This window comes from Oncorhynchus clarkii, chromosome 29 (assembly GCF_045791955.1).
Source record: "Oncorhynchus clarkii lewisi isolate Uvic-CL-2024 chromosome 29, UVic_Ocla_1.0, whole genome shotgun sequence".
Taxonomy (NCBI): Eukaryota; Metazoa; Chordata; class Actinopteri; order Salmoniformes; family Salmonidae; genus Oncorhynchus; species Oncorhynchus clarkii.
The window spans coordinates 34,542,358-34,562,490 of NC_092175.1; the positions used below are offsets into that span (position 1 = coordinate 34,542,358).

At 42.3% G+C, this 20,133-nt stretch overlaps 1 protein-coding gene across 3 annotated transcripts; it reads left to right on the top strand.

Annotated features, from left to right (window-relative positions):
* The first annotated feature begins 2,708 nt into the window (after nt 1-2,708).
* Nucleotides 2,709-14,566, top strand: LOC139388426 (G2/mitotic-specific cyclin-B3-like). Of its 3 annotated transcripts, none has more exons than XR_011629287.1 (12): nt 2,709-2,840; nt 3,039-3,168; nt 3,365-3,439; nt 4,889-4,989; nt 7,180-7,294; nt 7,377-7,478; nt 7,570-7,662; nt 7,777-7,914; nt 8,076-8,231; nt 8,406-8,555; nt 13,045-13,171; nt 13,440-13,452. XR_011629287.1 is itself a non-coding variant. In XM_071135079.1 (12 exons), the coding sequence occupies exons 2-12, from the start codon at nt 3,091-3,093 to the stop codon at nt 14,551-14,553; spliced, it is 1,383 nt and encodes a 460-aa protein (XP_070991180.1). In that variant the 5' UTR covers nt 2,709-2,840; nt 3,039-3,090; the 3' UTR covers nt 14,554-14,566. The 3 variants fall into 3 exon arrangements, 2 of the variants coding, with proteins under 2 accessions (XP_070991180.1, XP_070991181.1); XM_071135079.1 differs by lacking the exon at nt 13,440-13,452 and adding an exon at nt 14,310-14,566 and having other exon boundaries at nt 13,041-13,171; XM_071135080.1 differs by having other exon boundaries at nt 13,041-13,171; nt 13,440-13,694.
* The last annotated feature ends 5,567 nt before the right edge of the window (nt 14,567-20,133 follow it).

The following is a 20,133-nucleotide window of genomic DNA, read 5'->3' on the forward strand; positions in this document are numbered from 1 at the left end:
CAAAGTGAAAACTGGTTTATAGACATTTTTGCAAATGTATTAAAATAAAAAACAGTAGTACCTTATTTACATAAGTATTCAGACCCTTCGCTATGAGACTTGAAATTGAGCTCAGGTGCATCCTGCTTCCATTGATCATCCTTGAGATGTTTCAACAACTTGATTGGAGTCCAACTGTGGTAAATTAAATTGATTGGACATGATTTGGAAAGGCACACACACCTGTCTATATAAGGTCCCACAGTTGACAGTTTATGTCAGAGCAAAAACAATCCATGAGGTCGAAGGAATTGTCCGTAGAGCTCCAAGACAGGATTGTGTCGAGGCACAGATCTTGGAAAGGGTACCAACACATTTCTGGAGCATTGAAGGTCCCCAAAAACACAGAAGTTTGGAACCACCAAGACTCTTCCTAGGGAAAGATGAACGGAGCAAAGTACAGACAGATCCTTGATGGAAAAACTGCTCCAGATCGCTCAGGACCTCAGAATGGGGCAAAAGTTCACCTTCCAACAGGACAACGACCCTAAGTACACAGCCAAGACAATGCAGGAGCGGAGCGGAGCAAGTCTCTGAATATCCTAGAGTGGCCCTGCCAGAGCCTGTACTTGAACCCTATCGAACATCTCTGGAGAGAACTGAAAATAGCTGTGCATCAACGCCCCCCTATCCAACCTGACAGAGCTTGAGAGGATCTGCAGATAAGAATGGGGGAATACAGGTGTGTCAAGCTTGTAAAGTCATGCCCAAGAAGACTCAAGGCTCTAATCGCTGCCAAAGGTGCTTCAACAAAGTACTGAGTAATAGGTCTGAATACTTATGTAAATGTGATATTTCAGTTCTTAATAAATTTGCAACAATTTCTGCTTTGTCATTATGGGGTATTGTGTATAGATTGATGAGGGGATAAAAAAAAAAACAATTTTAAAATAAGGCTGTAACGTAACAAAATGTGGAAAAAGTCAAGGGGTCTGAATACTTTCCAAATGCACTGTATTTCAGTATTGTGTTGTTGTTGTGGGGACACTAACATTAGTAATCTCTAAAAACAATACTATAAGGAAAATGTTTTAAGTATATTTAGCTCACATAATATAATTTAAAAGTATTAATTGTGGCTGTAATATCATAAATATGACAAAAACAAATGTAGACATTAATAAATTGATTTCTATAGCTTCCAAAATATTTGTTTGCCAAGATGGAGTCACAGTGGCTTCAACACAGTGACCCCTGTCTGTCATCTAGTGTATCCATAAATCATTGGTTAGGACTTACCCAATATTATTATTTGTATTTATAGTTGATTATTTAACCCTTACTTTACCAGGTAAGGTGACTGAGAACACATTCCCATTTACAGCAACGACCTGGGGAATAGTTACAGGTGGGGAGGAGGGGGTTGAATGAGCCAATTGTAAACTGGGGGTGATCATGTGACCATGATGGTATGCGAGCCAGATTGGGAATTTAGCCAGGACACGGGATCTTTTAGTGACAACAGAGTTAGGACACCCGTTTAACGTCACATCCGAAAGACGGCACCCTACACAGGGCAATGTCCTGGGGGCTTTGGGATATTAGTAGGGTGTAGGGTGCCGCCTACTGGCCTTCCAACACCAACAGTCCAACACCATAATGGATATAAGGTTTTTCCATCCTAACAATGGGAGTCGTTGTCTACATAGCCTACTCTTTCTTTGCATTGGAGGATACATCTCATTATTGTAATACTTTTATCAATATTCGATGAGTATTGCTTAAGTAATCTGCCTGTATTCAATGGAGAGAGATGCTATGCTACTAGCCTCACGTTATTAATATGCATAGCCATCTCGAGACAACTCAGATATACAGTGTTTTTTTCTCAAAGTTACCGGGATGTTACCTGTCCTACTTACATCAGTACAATTTTATCAATAAAAATATTACAACTTCTATTCGATCAAATAAGCCTCACATAGCAAATAAGCCATTAATTTGTTTGGTTGACCAAATTCTACACTCATTGATCTCCATACAAAAATGCCTTGCTTGGTGGGCGAAACAACGAAAAAAACGCAATCTGCTCGAGGGAGACAGATTTTCTACCGAGTTAGGCCTCACTCTTCCTCTCTGACAGGAGGATGAAGAAAATCTAACTGTGTAGTGTTTAATTCCTAGATTGATTTCCCTTGCAAGCAACTGAAGCAAATGCGTTAGTATAAATAAAAATAATATTCATCTCTGGTGTATGCAGCTTGTATCTAATGTATCCAAAATGTATCTCAATTAAATTCAAGGGGCTTTATTGGCATAGGAAACAAATGTTAACATTGCCAAGGCAAGTGAAGTAGATAATATACAAAAGTGAAATAAACAATAAAACTGAACATTACACTCATGGAAGTTCCAAAAGAATAAAGACATTACAAACGTCATATTATGTATATATATATATATATATATATATATACATAGTATAATATATATAATGTATATATAACGATGTGCAAATAGTTAAAGTACAAAGGGGAAAATAAATAAACATAAATAAGGACATGGTTTTGTTCATGAAACAAGGAGGAAAACAGACCCCGCCTCTTAACAACCATTAGCCAACTATGTCAAAGATGGGCTTGTGACGCATGATCACGCGTGATTGGGTAGAACTTTGTGAGAGTGGACCAATCCATGCGGCTGAAATTTGTAATCAAACTTTCAAATCCCCAGTCCAAGCGTTCTTTCCCTGCGAGCAATTTCTTATTTAGCTAGCTAAACATTCGTGTTTTCTCTTTATTTTCAACAATCGCATAGGATGAGTCATTGAGGCCAACAGTTGGAAATCTGCTGTACAGAAGGTAAATAGCTAGTTAAGTTACTTTGTTCCGTCACTGGTAATTGTCTGATATAATACTAGCAAATGTTAGCTAATGTTGTAATAGCTGGCTAGCTTCAGTAAAGCGACGGTAGTCTGCTGTCCCCAGCGTCTAGATAGCCATGCCTTGCTAGTGCCAACTACGTTAGCAAACTAGCTAATGACATGGCTTTTCCCACAGAAACGACTGTTAGCTACAAAACAAAGTATAACGTTACCGGTGGAGCAGAGAGATGCCTTTCTCAAGGGGAAAGAACCCCTCTTCCATCAAAGTTCCTGGAAAAGGATCATTAGGTGTGATGGAGAATCAGGTAACTAGCTAGAAGTTAACGTTATCAAACTCAAATCTGATGAAATCCTGCCTTTTTGAAAAAGTGTTTCATTGATTGAACATGTTGCACTGTTTTATGATCAGGCCAAAGTGTAGTAGCTAGCTATAACAAGGTCTGGCTAATTGATTTATGTTCTCTGCTAAATAAAACATGACCCTGTCTTTGTCTTCCTCAGGAGGGTGTTCACAGTAAGAGGTCTTCTCCACAGGGGGGCGTAAAGAAAAGGTCTGCCTTTGTTGACATCACTAATGTAAGCTGACCAAGGTTTTTCATCAGTGATGCTTGTGAATGTAACGTTATGTGTAAAGTGATACTGAGAATAACCTCTTTGGTTAAAATATCCCATTTATAACTACAGTATCCACAGCGTTTTTGTAACTCATACTTGGACAAGCAATATTAGATAAATATTTCAGAAATTATCTCCGTTATACCAGTTGAGGAGGTGCTTGAAGTGTCATCACGTATAAACACTGCACATGTGACACTGTTTCAAAGCAGTTTACGGACTCATTGAGGAGCTTAGATTCATCTGGCCTGGGTAGGCCATAGACCGGTTCCCCGTGGCGTTTCATAATCGAATCATCCCATTATTAGAGTTTAAGAAACCGCTGATTTCTGTGAAGGAGCCCAAAGCCATTGTAAGAGGGTGTTGGTCAATACTAAGCGCTGCATCACAATAATATGTTAGTGGTAAAAAAAAAATCCATAGATGTTTGTTTTTGTCTTGATCCCCATCCTTGCTAATATTGACTTGCACACCCCCCACTACCCATTTTGCCCTCAGAACAGCCTCAATTTGTTGGGGCATGGACTCTACAACATGTTGAAAGCATTCCACAGGGATGCTGGGCCATGTTGACTCCAATGCTTCCCACCGTTGTGTCAAGTTGGCTGGATGTCCTTTGGGTGGTGGACAATTCTTGATACACGTGGGAAACTGTTGAGTGTGAAAAACCCAGCAGCGTTGCATTTCTTGACACAAACGGATGCGCCTAGCACCTACCTCAATTGTCCCGAGGCTTAAAAATCCCACTTTAACCAGTCTCCTCCACTTCATCTACAATGATTTGAAATGGATTTAACAATACGGGATCATAACTTTCACCTGGTCAGTCTGTCATGGAAAGAGCAGGTGTTCCTAATGTTTTGTATATATTTCTAGATTTTACTGCTGTAATTAAGTTGGTAACAGGTTTATAATAGTAATAAGGCACCCCCTCGGGCCTTACGGCTTAAATGTATGACTGCTACATAAAGCACTGGATATATAAAATATTTTTTTTATTTAACTAGGCACATCCGTTAAGAACAAATTCTTATTTACAATGACGGCCTACACCGGCCAAACCCAGGCTACGCTGGGCCAATTGTGTGCCGCCCTATGGGACTCGCAATCACGGCTGGTTGTGATACAGCCTGGATTTGAACCAGGGTGTCTGTAGTGACGCCTCAAGCACTGAGATGCAGTGCCTTAGACCGCTGTGCCATTATTGTGTAATAAGCAGCTTTGATCCTGTAAATGTTGCCATTATGTGTAATGAATGGTGTATCACTGCCTGGTTGGTACCCGATGTACTGCTAGGTTGGTACCCTATTTGGACCTTTAAAATGTAAACGTGTCTTCTGAGGAAATTTCACAATCTGAATGGTCATAAAGATTTACTTTTGTCTCTCTCATTTTACCCCTTTTGAATAGGCCACCAAGATTCAAATTAACAACCAGACCAAGATTGGGAAGCCTGCCAAGAAGGCACTTAGGAGCAAAGAAGCTGCCAAGAATGAAGCTAATCTGAAAGAGTAATGTTCCTCAGAGCCATTTCTTCGCCACACTGATCATCATTTACTAAAAGCTTAAGATCTAGATTGGATAGAATGGGTTAGACACGGTCACTGATGAGGTGACACAAAATGCCCTTGGCCTGAGTAATAAAGAGCATTTCTGTTCATCTCATTATGGAGCAGGTGACTTGGGCAGCTCGGATATCTTGCAGTCAGAACACACTGAAAATGACCGGAGGTCTATCCGATAGGGTTAGAATTAGATCAGTCTACTCTAATGGGATAATTATCTGACTAATTAGCATTTGTGACGTTTCCATCAACTACGATGTCCATTAATGTATTCAGTCCATAACAGCCTAAACTATTGTAGCTACAGTGCATTCGGAATATATTCAGACTCCTTGACTTTTTCCACATTTTGTTACGTTACAGTCTTATTCTAAAATGAATTGAATAGTTTTCCCCCTCAATCTACACACAATACTTCATAATGACAAAGCAAAAACAGCTTTGTAGAAGCTTGGCACACCTGTATTTGGGGAATTTCTACCATTCTCCTCTGCAGATCCTCTCAAGCTGTCAGGTTGAATTGGGAGCGTCACTGCACAGCTATTTCCAGGTCTCTCCAGAGATGTTTTATCGGGTTCAAGTCCGGGCTTTCGCTGGGCCACTCAAGGACGTTAAAGCCCCGCCTTATCGCAGCTCACTGGTCACCATAGCAACACCCACCTATGGCACATGCTCCAGCAGGTATATTTCACTGGTCATCCCCAAAGCTAACACTTACTTTGGCTGCTATTCCTTCCAGTTCTCTACTTCCATTGACTGGAACGAATGGCAAAAATCACTGAAGTTGGAGTCTTATCTCCCTCTCTAACGTTAAGCATCAGCTGTCAGAGCAGCTTACCGATCACTGGATCTGTACACAGCCCATCTGTAAATAGCACATCCAACTACCTCATCCCCATATTGTTATTTTGCACCCCGGTATCTCTACTTGCAAATCATCATCTGCACATCTATCACTCCAGTGTTAATGCTAAATGTTAATTATTTCACCTCTATGGCCTATTTATATCCTTAGCTCCCTACTCTTCTACATTTGCACATACTGTATATATGTTTTTCTATTGTGTTATTGACTATACTTTGTTTATATATGTAACTCTGTGTTGTTTTTATCGCACTGCTTTGCTTTATCTTGGCCAGGTCGCAGTTGTAAATGAGAACTTGTTCTCAACTGGCCTACCTGGTTAAAAACATCCCAGAGACTTGGTATTCAGGCCAAAGAGTTCAATCTTGGTTTCATCTGACCAGAGAATCTTCTTTCTCATGGTCTGAGAGTCCTTCAGGTGCCTTTTGCCAAACTCCAAGTGTGCCGTTGTGTGCCTTTTACAGAGGAGTGGCTTCCGTCTGGCCACTCTACCATAAAGATCTGATTGGTAGAGTGCTGCAGAGATGGTTGTCCTTCTGGAAGGTTCTCCCATCTGTACAGTGGAGCTCTGAATCTCTGAGTGACCATCGGATTCTTGGTCACCTTCCTAACCAAGGCCTTTCTCCCCCGATTGCTCAGTTTGGCTGGGCGGCCAGCTCTAGGAAGAGTCTTGGTGGTTCCAAACTTCTTCCATTTAAGAATGATGGAGGCTATTGGGTTCTTTGGGACATTCAATGCTGTAGACATTTTCGTGCATCAACACAATCCTGTCTCGGGGCTCTATGGACAATTCCTTCGACCTCATGTCTTTGTTTTTGCTCTGACATGCACTGTCAACTGTGGAACCTTTATATAGACCGGTGTGTGCCTTTCCAAATCATGTCTAATCAATTGAATTTACCACAGGTGGACTCTAATCAAGTTGTCTCAAGGATGATCAATAGAAACAGGATGTACCTGAGCTTCATTTTGAGTCCCAAAGCAAAGGGTCTAAATACTTATGTAAATAACGTTATTGTTTAAATGTATTCTAAAAACCAGTTTTCGCTTTGTCATTATGCGGTATTGTGTGTAGATTGAGGGGAAAGTTTTAGAATAGGGCTGTAACGTAACAAAATGTGGACAAAGGGAAGGGGTCTGAATACTTTCCAAATGCACTGTATATCAATGTCTCCATTTTGTGTTCGTATATGTTCTCTCTCTTCCCAACACAGCTAAAACATATATATGTATATGTGTGTGTTTTTTGTCTGTTTTTATAACCATTGTAGACCTAAAGCTGTGTGCTCTAATGGGCAATCTATGAAGTTGGAGGTGGGCCTATCCCCAGAGAAAGACCTGGTGGTATGGCCACAGGAGGAGACCACTCTTTGGCCAGGGAGACAGGTGAGAGACAGACACATCCATGCTATCAGCCCTCTGGGTTCAACAAGGCAGTCATTCTCCTCTCTCTGTGTCCTATTCCCAGGTGGTGCCTGACGAGTTTGACATTGACAAGGAATTCTATGGTGACGTTTCCATGAGCGCCGAGTATGCCAAGGAAATATTTGACTACCTGAGGGAGAGAGAGGTAAGGTTTTGTCTTGGGGTGTTTTCATATAGGAGTTCATATGGTGGGTGACATAACATCCTCTGAATGAAATGTTATCATTTTTATTCAGGAGAAGTTTGTTTTAAAGGATTACATGAACAGTCAGCCGGACTTGAACAAAGACATGAGAGGGATTCTGGTGGATTGGATGGTTGAACTTCAGGTGACTTTTGGTTACAGATAGCTTTGTTTGGTTAGCCTATTGATTTTCTTCACACCAACATGTGTTTTGGGTATAGCTGCCCTAACACATTCCAGATCTGAATGTCTACCTCAGGAAAACTTTGAGCTTAACCACGAGACCCTGTACCTGGCGGTAAAGCTGACGGACCACTACCTGGCCTGCAGCGTCATCATGAGGGAGAGCCTGCAGCTCATTGGCTCCACAGCCATGCTCATCGCCTCCAAGTTCGAGGTGAGGCCCTGAGGGGTACGGGACTGGTCAGAGATCTGAACATCAGAATATCTCATCATGTTGCTTAGAAGCTTAACAATTCTGTCCTAATCATGAATTGCTATTAAAGTTAAACATTATCTTTCAGTTAGTAAGTATTGAGTATTGTCTTCCTCACTTAGGAACGCACTCCGCCATGCATTGATGATTTCCTGTACATCTGCGATGACGCCTACAACAAGGAAGAGATTATTGCCATGGAGATAAACATCTTGCAGGCACTGCAGTTTGATATCAACATTCCAGTCCCTTACCGCTTTCTCCGACGCTATGCCAAGGTGAGACCCTCCTTGTCCTTGGGCAGTACTCAGGAATGTATTTTGAAACGAGGATCTACGGGAGGAAAACAACCTGCTTCAGAGGTCACCCATATTTTTAAGGAGATGTATTCGTTGATATGCTGCGTTAGTAAATAGATGGACAAATGATTTGCTTCTGCGTCCTCTCCTCAGTGTGTGAGCGCCAGCATGGAGACCCTGACGTTGGCTCGCTATGTGTGTGAGCTGAGCCTTCTGGAGCTGCAGCAGGTTCCTGAGAGAGGCTCTCGCCTGGCTGCTGCCTGCCTGCTCCTGGCCCTCATCACTAAAGGCCTGGGAGGATGGGTGAGTGGGTGTACAATAATCAAATCAAATTTTATTAGTCACATGCACCGAATAAAACAGTTGTAGACCTTACAGTGAAACGCTTACTTACGAGCCCCTAACCAACAATGCAGTTAAACATTTTTATACAGATAAGAAATAAAAGTAACAAGTAATTAAAGAGCAGCAGTAAAATAACAATAGCGAGACTATATACAGGGGAAGACTGGTACAGAGTCAGTGTGCGGTGGGCACCGGTTAGTTGAGGTAATATGTACATGTAGGTAGTTATTAAAGTGAATATGCATAGATGATAACAACAGAGTAGCAGTGGTGTAAATTAGGGGGAGGTGGGGCAATGAAAATCGCCTGGGTAGCCATTTGATTAGGTGTTCAGGAGTCTTATGGCTTGGGGGTAGAAGCTGTTTAGAAGCCTCTTGGACCTAGCCTTAGCTTTCTGGTACCGCTTGCCGTGCGGTAGCAGAGAGAACAGTCCATGACTAGGGTGGCTGGAGTCTTTGACAATTTTTAGGGCCTTCCTCTGACACCGGGTGGCAGGAAGCTTGGCCCCAGTGATGTACTGGGCCGTACGCACTACCCTCTGTAGTGCCTTGCGGTCGGAGGCCGAGCAGTTGCCATACCAGGCAGTGATGGTGCAGCTGTAGAACCTCAGTCTCCTGAGGGGGAATAGGTTTTGTTGACTGTCTTGGTGTGCTTGGACCATGTTAGTTTAGTGATGTGGACACCAAGGAACTTCAAGCTCTCAACCTGCTCCATTGCAGCCCTGTCGATGAGAATGGGGGTGTGCTCTGTCCTCTTTCCTGTAGTCCACAATCATCTCCTTAGTCTTGATCACGCTGAGGGAGAGGTTGTTGTCCTGGCACCACACAGCCAGCTCTCTGACCTCCTCCCTATAGGCTGTCTTGTCATTGTCGGTGATCAGGCCTACCACTGTTGTGTCATCGGCAAACTTAATGATGGTGTTGGAGTCGTGTCTGGCTGTGCAGTCATGAGCAAACAGGGAGTACAGGAGGGAGCACGCACCCCTGAGGAGTCCCTGTGTTGAGGATCAGCATGGCGGATGTGTTGTTACCTACCCTTACCACCTGGGGGCGGCCCGTCAGGAAGGTCAAGATCCAGTTTCAGAGCGAGGTGTTTAGTCCTAGGGTCCTTAGCTTATCGATGAGTTTTGAGGGTACTATGGTGTTGGAAGCTGAGCTGTAGTCAATGAATAGCATTCCCACATAGGTGTTCCTTTTGTGCATGAGGGAGTGTGTGGAGTGCCATAGTGATTGCATCATCTGTTTGTGCGGTATGCAAATTGGAGTGGGTCTAGTGTTTCTGGGATAATGGTGTTGTGAGCCATGACCAGCCTTTCAAAGCACTTCATGGCTACAGATGTGAGTGCTATGGTTCGGTAGTAATTTAGGCAAGTTACCTTAGCGTTCTTGGGCACAGGCACTGGTTGTCTGCTTAAAACATGTTGGTATTACAGACTCGGACAGGGAGAGCTTGAAAATATTAGTGAAGACACTTGCCAGTTGGTCAGCGCATGCTCGCAGTACACGTCCTGGTAATCCGTCTGGCCCCGTGGGCTTGTGACTGTTGACCTGTTTAAAGGTCTTACTCACATCGGCTGCGGAGAGTGTGATCACATAGTCTTCTGGAACAGCTGACACTCTCATGCATGTTTTAGTGTTATTTGCCTCGAAACGAGCATCAAAATATTTGAACTCGTCTGATAGGCTCGTGTCGCTGGGCAGCTCTTGGCTGTGCTTCCCTTGGTAGTCTGTAATTGTTTGCAAGCCCTGCCACATCCGACGAGCGTCAGAGCCGGTGTAGTACGATTTGATCTTAGTCCTATATTGACGCTTTGCCTGTGATGGTTTGTCGGAGGGCATAGTGGCATTTCTTACAAGCTTCCGGGTTAGAGTCCCGCTCCTTGAAAGCGGCAGCTCTAGCCTTTAGCTCAGTGCGGATGTTGCCTGTAATCCATGGCTTCTGGTTGGGGTAAGTACGTACTGTCGCTGTGGGGACGTCGTCGTCGATGCCCTTATTGATGAAGCCAAAGACTGATGTGGTGTACTCCTCAATGTCATCGGAGGAATCACGGAACATATTCCAGTCTCTGCTAACAAAACAGCATCTGCTTCATCTGACAACTTTTTTTTATTGATCTAGTCACTGGTGCCTCCTGCTTTAATTTTTGTTTGTAAGCAGGAATCAGGAGGATGAATTATGGTCAGATTTGCCAAATGGAGGGTGAGGGAGAACTTTGTATGCGTCTCTGTGTGTGGAGTAAAGGTGGTCCAGAGTTGTTGTTTTTTTTCCCCTCTGGTTGCACATTTTACATACTTTGGTAAAACGGATTTAAGTTTCCCTGCATTATTAAAGTCCCCAGCTATTAGGAGCGCTGCCTCTGGGTCAGCATTTTCTTGTTTGCTTATGGCAGAATACAGCTCATTCAATGCCATCTTAATCCCAGCCTCTGACTGTGGTGGTATGTAAACATCTATGAAAAATACAGATAGTGTGGTCTACAGCTTATCATGAGATACTCTACCTCAGATGAGCAAAAGCTAAAGACTTCCTTAGATATTGTGCACCAGCTGTTATATACAAAAAGACATAGTCCGCCGCCCCATGTCTTATCAGACGCCACTGTTCTATTCTGCCGATACAGCGTATAACCAGCCAGCTGTATGTTGATGGTGTCGTCGTTCAGCCACGACTCTGTGAAGCATAAGATATTGCAGTTTTGAATGTCCTGTTGGTAGTTTAATCTTGCGTGTAGGTAATCTATTTTATTCTCCAAACATTGCACGTTTGCTAGCAGAATGGAAGGAAGTGGGGGTTTATTCGATCGCCTACAAATTCTCAGAAGGCAGCCCGCCCTCCTGCCCCTTTTTCTCCGCCTCCTCTTCTCACAAATCACGGGGATCTGGGCCTGTTCCTGAGAAAGCAGTATATTGTTCGTGTAGGGCTCGTCAGACTCGTTAAAGAAAAAATAATATTCTGCCAGTCCGCGGTGAGCAATCGCAGTTCTGATGTCCAGAAGTTATTTTCAGTCATAAGAGACGGTAGCGGCAACATTATGTACAAAATCATTTTAAAAAGAAGTTACAAAAAAACGCTAATAAACAAACAAAAAAACAATCTGTTGGGGACACGGAAACGTCTACCTTCTTCTCCGGCGCCATTTTCTTAAGCTGCTATAGTCACGTCAACTCTTCTTTTTGTAAACACCAATCCCATACCGCATGGCTCCCATTTACTCTGATTGTCATATCTGAATTTGTTTCACTGCAATCAAAAGGTTTTCACAACAAACTGATCAGCATAGACACACATGATAGTTTTAAATGGAAGAATGGCAGATGGAAGATACATTGGATATCTCTGTGGAGTCAAGCTACACTGAACAACAATATAAATGCAACATTTGTAAAGTCCAAAGTTTCATGAAATAAATAAAAGATTCCAGAGATGTTCCATAAGCGCACAGTTTTTTTTTTTCCTATCAAATTTTGTGCAGAAATGTGTTTACATTTCTGTTAATGAGCATTTCTCCTTTGCTTAGATAATCCATCCACCTCACAGGTGTGGCATGTCAAGAAGCTGATTAAACAGCATGATCATTACACAGCTGCACCTTGTGCTGGGACAATAAATGCCATTTTAAAATGTGCAGTTTTGTCACAACATAATGAGGAGGGAAAAAAAGAAACCCCCACCGTGGCTCTTGTTAGTATCACTGCTCTTTAATAAGCTTTACGTGTCGGCCTCAAGATTTATAGTGATGCTAGCAAGAGCAGTGGTGCTAGCAAGAGCAGTGGTGCTAGCAAGAGCAGTGGTGCTAGCAAGAGCAGTGTGTGGGTTTCGATCTTATTCAACTGTTGCCTTGCACCTGCAAAAAAAGATAGCTCAGATGTGCGAGTGCCTTTTCAATTTTGAGTTACACAATACAATGCCATGAGGGAGCGTTCAATTGGCATGCTGACTGCAGGAATGTCCACCAGAGCTGTTGCCAGATAATTTAATGTTTATTTCTCTACCATAAGCTGCCTCCAACATTTGTTTTTAGAGAATTTGGAAGTATATATCCGTCCAACCGAACTCACAACTGCAGACCACGTTTATGGCGTTGTGTGGGTGAGCGTTTTGCCGACGTCAACGTTGTGAACAGAGTACCCCATGGTGGCAGTGGGGTTATGGTATGGGCAGGCATAAGCTACGGACAACGAACACAATTGCATTTTATTGATGTCAATTTGAATGCACAAATATACCGTGACTAGATCCTGAGGCCCAGGTATCTGTGACCAACAGATACCAACTGTATTCCCAGTCGTGGGAAATCCATAGATTAGGCCGAATGAATGTATTGCTATTGACTGGTTTCCTTATATGAACTGTAACTCAGTAAAACCAACGAAATTGTTGAATATTGTGTTTAATATTTTAAAAGCGCATTTCTAATTAATGAGATGTATCTTTGTACCCCAGACAGCCATGCTAGAGTACCACACTGGCTACACTGTGAAGGAGCTAACCCCCCTGGTGAAGACGCTGCGCACCATGCTAGCCTGTCCTACTGATGACAAGCTGACAGCCGTCACTACCAAGTATTCCCACAAGTAAGGCACCTTGCTCTGTTGTAGGTGACAGACATACCTTTCACGGAGGAAAATGTACTTGCTACGATTGAAATGTTGCTGTCTCACCTAGCTATCTTAAATTGTAAGTCGCTCTGGATAAGAGCATCGACTAAATTACTAAAATGTAAAATAGAACAAGGAGAAACAAGGGTTCGGCAGAGTGTCAACGTAGACTTACATGTTTTTAGATTCATTCTATGTCCAGGAAGAAAACATGTATTTTATTTCTGAATCTCCTGTATTTCAGAGTGTTCTTTGAGGTAGCGTGTATTCCCTTGGTGGCTGTCCAGACACTAGAAGATGCTCTGATAGAGCAGCAAGTCTCCTAAGTGAACCACAGGAGAGGAACTCTGTCTGCTAATAGTGTAAATAGGTTATTTATTTGTATGTCATATATTTGTTGTCTCCTTGTAGAGGAAAATGTTTAAAAATCAACAAGAGCACAGTCTGTTGAATTTGTTTTAGAGTAGTTATTTTTTACACTAATACAAAATGCATGTAATAGGAAGAGAATGTCAAACAGACAAAAGGGTTTAACAATGTTTTTTTGTTATGTAGCATTCTAGATTTCTCAAGGTTTTGTATGAAAACTCAATTATCCAGTTGTTAATTGACACTTGAGAGATTAAATATCTGTGTACTGTATGTGTTTTTCTATGAGATTGTACTTCTGGCTGGACCCAGAAATGTCCATACAATAACACAATCACTGTCAGCTACTTCACCGTTAGCTACTTTAGTGAGTATACCCACTATGTCAATTATTTTCTCTTGCTTATGCAATGATTTTAGTGATTTTAGTAGCTTTTTATAGCCGATCATTCAGTGTGTCTCTACCGTTCCTCTGTCTAGAGAGTTGAAAACAGCAGGTCTGGGACAAGGTAGCACGTCTGGTGAACAGGTCAGGGTTTCATAGCCGCAGGTAGAACAGTTGAAACTGGAGCAGCAGCATGACCAGGTGGACTGGGGACAGCAGGGGGTCATCAGGCCAGGTAGTCCTGATGCATGGTCCTAGGACAGAGAGAATATACTTACATTTACACAGGACACCGGATGAGCCAGGATAAATATTCCAGATCTAAGACTGACCCTAGCCCCCTGACACAAACTATTGCAGCATAATACTGGAGGCTGAGACAGGAGGGGTCGGGAGACACTGTGGCCACGGACGGCCAAACTGGCAGGATATAACCCCACCCACTTTGCCAAAGCACAGCCCCACACCACTTGAGGGATATCTTCAACCACCAACTTACTATCCTGAGACAAGGCCGAGTATAGCCCACGAAGATCTCCCCCACGGCACGCACCCGAGGGGGGTTCAGTTATCACACTACTTGTGTACAATGTTCAATTCATAATTTGTATATGTTACTCAGACTCATTAAATGTTACATAGTTTGGGGCCATTTTCTTTATTCAAACGTACTGCATGCCAACATACGCATCTAAACGCAGCAAAAAAAAGAAACCCTTTTTCAGGAACCTGTCTTTCAAAGATAATTTGTTTTTAAAAAATGACTTCACTTATCTTCATTGTAAAGGGTTTAAACACAATTTCCCATGCTTGTTCAATGACCCATAAACAATTAATGAACGTGCACCTGTGGAACGGTCGTTAAGACACTAACAGCTTACAGACGGTAGGCAATTAAGGTCACAGTTAGGCCTCCAGTGTCCTAAGTTTTCATTTCTACTGACTCTGAAATACACCAAAAGAAAGATGCCCAGGGTCCCTGTTCTTCTGTGTGAATGTGCCTTAGGCATGCTGCAAGGAGGCATGAGGACTGCAGATGTGGCCAGGGCAATAAATTGCAATGTCCGCACTGTGAGACGCCTAAGACAGCGCTACAGTGAGACAGGACAGACAGCTGATCGTCCTCGCAGTGGCAGACCACGTGTAACAACACCTGCCCAGGATCGGTGCATCCGAACATCACACCTGCGGGTACAGGTACAGGATGGCAACAATAACTGCCCGAGTTACACCAGAAATGCACAATCCCTCCATCAGTGCTCAGACTCTCCGTAATATGCTGAAAGAGGCTGGACTGAGGGCTTGTAGGCCTGTTGTAAGGCAGGTCCTCACCAGACATTACCGGCAACAACGTTGTCTATGGTTTTGTCTCACCAGGAATGATGGTCGGATTCACGTTTATCGACGAAGGAATGAGTGTTACATCGAGGCCTGTACTCTGGAGTGGGATCGATTTGGAGGTGGAGGGTCCGTCATGGTCTGGGGTGTTGTGTCACAGCATCATTGGACTGAGCTTGTTGTCATTGCAGGCAATCTCAACGCTGTGCGTTACAGGGAAGACATCCTCCTCCCTCATGTGGAACCCTTCCTGCAGGCTCATCCTGGCATGACAATGCCACCAGCCATACTCCTCATTCTGTGCATGATTTTCTGTAAGGCAAGAATGTCAGTGTCCTGCCATGTCCAGCGAAGAGCCCGGATCTCAATCCCATTGAGCACGCCTGGGACCTGTTGGATCGGAGGGTGAGGGCTGGGGCCATTCCCCCCAGAAATATCAGAGAACTTGCAGGTGTCTTGATGGAAGAGTATATACAAATATTTACACATTCATTTTGCTGAAAATAAACGCAGTTGACTCAGTTTTGCTGAGTTTATATTATATGCATAGCAGTCTTACAATGAACAGTAGCCTTTAGAGGGTGATTGTCCAACTTGTCAGTGAATTGTCCCTCTGCCATTTCAGATACTGAGTCCAGACCATGTTGTTTTGAGATATATCAGGTATAATTGCAAATTGAGTGGGAAGGGGAGAATGGAGGAGAGAAACAGGAAGTAAGGATGCAGTCAGTGAAGGGAGGGAGGTAGTCGTTAGAGCTGTAATTGAAGTCTGACAGATGGAGACACAGAGCTATAGCTGTGCTTCTCTTCTCATTAGACTGGTTGCATGTCAGAGGTCATCCTGGTCTGCGACATTCCACCTGGTTTAGTAGCACCAACACGTCTGTCCTGGTCTGTGTCAAGGAAGTCACTCGGAGACATGTCGTATCAATACAGTGTTGGTCAGTTGATACTTTGTAGTGTTTCAGATGCTGGTTAATGTGTCACAGGCTGGTCATAAAACTCCATGATTAATATACGTTTACAGACCCATCGTATTGACAGAGTAGGCTAACAGAAGTGAAATTGCATATCATGCATACCCTTGATTTGATTGGTCTCTTCTCCAAAGATTAATTTGTAGAATGTCAGAAAAAAAAATTCAAAGTTATTTTATTCTCCTGTTTCACATCTCTAACCCAGCAGGTGCAGGCTGGCAGTAACCTAATAGTTCCCGATGTCTCCAGTTGATTGGGGTCTCTGTCTTGTCCCTATATTGTATGTTCTTGCTGAGATGTCCATGGGCTGCCCATTGGTCCATATGTCAGACAGAGGGCCCTCATGAGACAGGCAAGGTTCCTCCTCACTGTCCTGGATATGTCATAGCTGGTAACTCTCCCCTGGCCCGAGGTCAAAACATGGGCAGAAGATAACACTATTTTTCTGTGTTTTGGGTACACTACGTTTGTGAGAAAAAAAAGTTTATTCCGATTTTCAGGGGCTGTTTCAGCACCCTTACTTCCCAAGGCTATGCCCTCGGCTATAGTTGTGTTAAGTAAACATAGGCTATGGATCAACACTATGTCGAATTGACTGGATCTGTCCTGTGTGTGCGTTGGTGACTATGACTCAGGCTAGCGCATGCACGCTATGCTCAGCCTCTGGCTAGGACAGATGGACCATATTTAGTATACCATTAAGGGGGTCAGGGACAGAAATAAAACACGTTATTTACAATGTTGTTATTGACAGTACAGTAGTAGGCCTACTGCATCAAAATATGAAGTGGGTATATTTTCTTTCACTTTGTGCAAGAAATGCACATTCAGATGAGGAAAGCGAAAACCCTATCTAATTGAACACGTAATTTGCAAGCGGAATGAAGTCTTCAAAACAGACTGCAATTTACGTGCATTATTAATTAAGCAATATTGAACAACAATGTCATCTGAAAATGTACACAAGCAGTCACAAAGCAGAGCGGCATTGTGAGCGTGGCAGCGTCTTTGGATGGATGGAAGGCGTGGAGATGAGAACATTGAGTTTGTTCTCGACTCTAAGTCAGAGGATACGCCTCTACTTCTGCAACTGCCGCAGATTTTACACGGAGAGTTCTCACTTTACCATGAAAGGAGGCTGACATACATGATGGGTTTATGAAGGAAATACGTTTTGAGGAAGTGAAAACGAAAAGTGCGCGCAGAAGGTCCGACAGCATCATTGGCGGTATGTAACGTCTCGCTTTGAAATTGTTGTATATCCTATGTAGATTTGCAAGCGCTCTCAAATAAGATACTTGAATTAATTTGCATCGGTTCGCTATAGGGCTATACAGACCGTTTTAGGATCTTCAATTCTAAACAGCCTACCCACTTTATATTTAGTAGACGCTCTTACCCAGAGGGACTAACATGAACAATTAGGGTTAAGTGCCTTGCTTAAGGGCACATCGACAGATGTTTCACCTAGTGGGCTCAGTGATTCGAACCAGCGACCTTTCGGGTTACTGGTCCAACGCTCTTATGGCTAGCTACCGTCCATATAAAGCCTTAGTTCGTTTTCAATCAAATGGCAGCCACTTAATTGGCTGTAGCCTAAAGCTGAGGAATGTGGCTGAGAAAATGTAACCACTCTCAAATACATAGATAGAGCTTGGGTGCAAAGACTGACAGTCCATGAGAACAACATGATAGTTTTACACTTTTGAAGCCCATTGAGACATTGTTTACTAATGTAGTAAATTAATAATATCCTCTTTGGGCTGAGAACCCACTAACCGGATCTATATGACAACAGCCAGTGAAAGCGCAGGGCGCCAAATTGAAAACAACAGAAATCCCATAATTACAATTCCTCAAACATACAAGTATTTTACACCATTTTAAAGATACACTTCTTGTTAATCCCACCACAATGTCCGATTTCAAAAAGGCTTTACGACGAAAGCAAACCAAACGATTATGTTAGGTCAGAGCAAAGTCACAGAAAAACAGCCATTTTTCCAGCTAAAGAGAGGAGTCACAAAAAGCAGAAATAGAGATAAATTAATCACTAACCTTTGATGATCATCATCAGATGACACTCATAGGACTTCATGTTACACAATACATGTATGTGTTGTTCGATAAAGTTCATATTTAAATAAAAACATATCAGCACACATTAGCGCGCTATGTTCAGTAGTTCCAAAACATCCGGTGATTTTGCAGAGAGCCACATCAATTTACAGAAATACTCATAATAAACATTGATAAAAGATACAACTATTATGCATGGAATTATAGAAAAGGTCTTCTGCAGTCACCCTTTCACTAAATTATTTGATTGGCTTTGCCACAGAGATTGATATTAGGCATTGATCTTGGATCTCATGGTTAATTGATTGCATTAGGGGAATGACTGCCCTTGTATAGTCTGATTAGTGTTGAGTCAGCAGGTCTGTTCTTGACTGCAATGTAATCCTTTGCACAAATCCAGGCAAAGACACATATATTTATCAAGTGCATAGGGTCGATTCTGACCTAAGTTAAGTGTAAGTGGAACGGTATTCCCTTTATATGCACTCTTCTCTCTGTGTGTATTCTGACCTTGAAATTAAGCATATAAAACAGAATGCTATTAAGCTGTTATTCGTTTGTATGAAGTCATGAATGTGTAGCGGACGTGTGTCTACAGATATGCTGTATTCTGATCTTGAATTAAATCCCCTAATAATTCCACTATCTTTACACGCGAAGAAACTAATTCATTAAGGTCCAGCGAACCTACCGGTTCCAAGTGGTAAAAACATCTACTTTCCCTCCATAGAAATAACACCATTCTCCACGCACTGTAATTTACAACTTGATAAGAGCTATTGATACAAGCTAGTTAATCTGTTTGGATAAGGGAATTTAAAATATCTTGTTTTAGATACATTTTACCTTATAATCCTGGAGACATGTGAAATCACTCATTTGACAGCAAACTGATGAAGCATATCAACATAACTTTCCCACGGTAAAGTTTATGAAATGATGTGCCATTATGCAGAATTTAAATTGTACAGCCTTTTAACTTGCAGGGATGAGCACTCCACAATATCTTAATTACGGGCTACCACGACTTTCTCTGTCTCTTATTTCTTTCATGTTAAACATTAGCCACAATCAGTATTGACCTTCAGTAGGCCTAATAACCACATATTCAACTGCCAGTTTACTGTTAGTTCCCTTCAGGTTGTATAGCCTACAGTACATTATCATTCCATTTCTTTACATTGTTTCGTCGACTTGCCTAGTTAAATGAAGGTCAAATATGTGTATTTACATGGCTTTCTTTCAATGATCCCTAATATTCTGAACGTTCTCTCCATATATTCTATTGAGTCTGTCGACTACATTCAAACTTAAAGGTATAGTTAAAGGGATGGCTTAAGATAAATGTACTGAATGTACTGAATGTACTGAATGACAACTCCACAAGAAAATATGTTTGTCAGCAAGTGGGATGGTTTTCAGCAGTCAAATTACATTTATTCAGAGCGTGTTTCTCGATTGAATAAGGTGCGAATACCAAATACTGACAGGTGCTTAAGAAAGGCGTGCGTAGAAAAGGAGTAATAGTGTTGGAATCGGACCCATAATGTCTAAGGTTCCTATGAATGAGTCCTTATAGAAAATGAGTAATAGTGTTGGAATCGGACCCATAATGTCTAAGGTTCCTATGAATGAGTCCTTATAGAAAAGGAGTAATGCTGTTGGAATCGGACCCATAATGTCTAAGGTTCCTATGAATGAGTCCTTATAGAAAAGGAGTAATAGTGTTGGAATCGGACCCATAATGTCTAAGGTTCCTATGAATGAGTCCTTATAGAAAAGGAGTAATA

Bases quoted from the DNA above. Each gene is read 5' to 3' on its own strand.
- LOC139388426 (XM_071135079.1), top strand. From the start codon at position 3,091: ATGCCTTTCTCAAGGGGAAAGAACCCCTCTTCCATCAAAGTTCCTGGA. The intron at 7,915-8,075 runs GTGAGGCCCTGA...TTCCTCACTTAG, and splicing joins TCATCGCCTCCAAGTTCGAG to GAACGCACTCCGCCATGCAT. The intron at 8,556-13,040 runs GTGAGTGGGTGT...TTTGTACCCCAG, and splicing joins CTAAAGGCCTGGGAGGATGG to ACAGCCATGCTAGAGTACCA.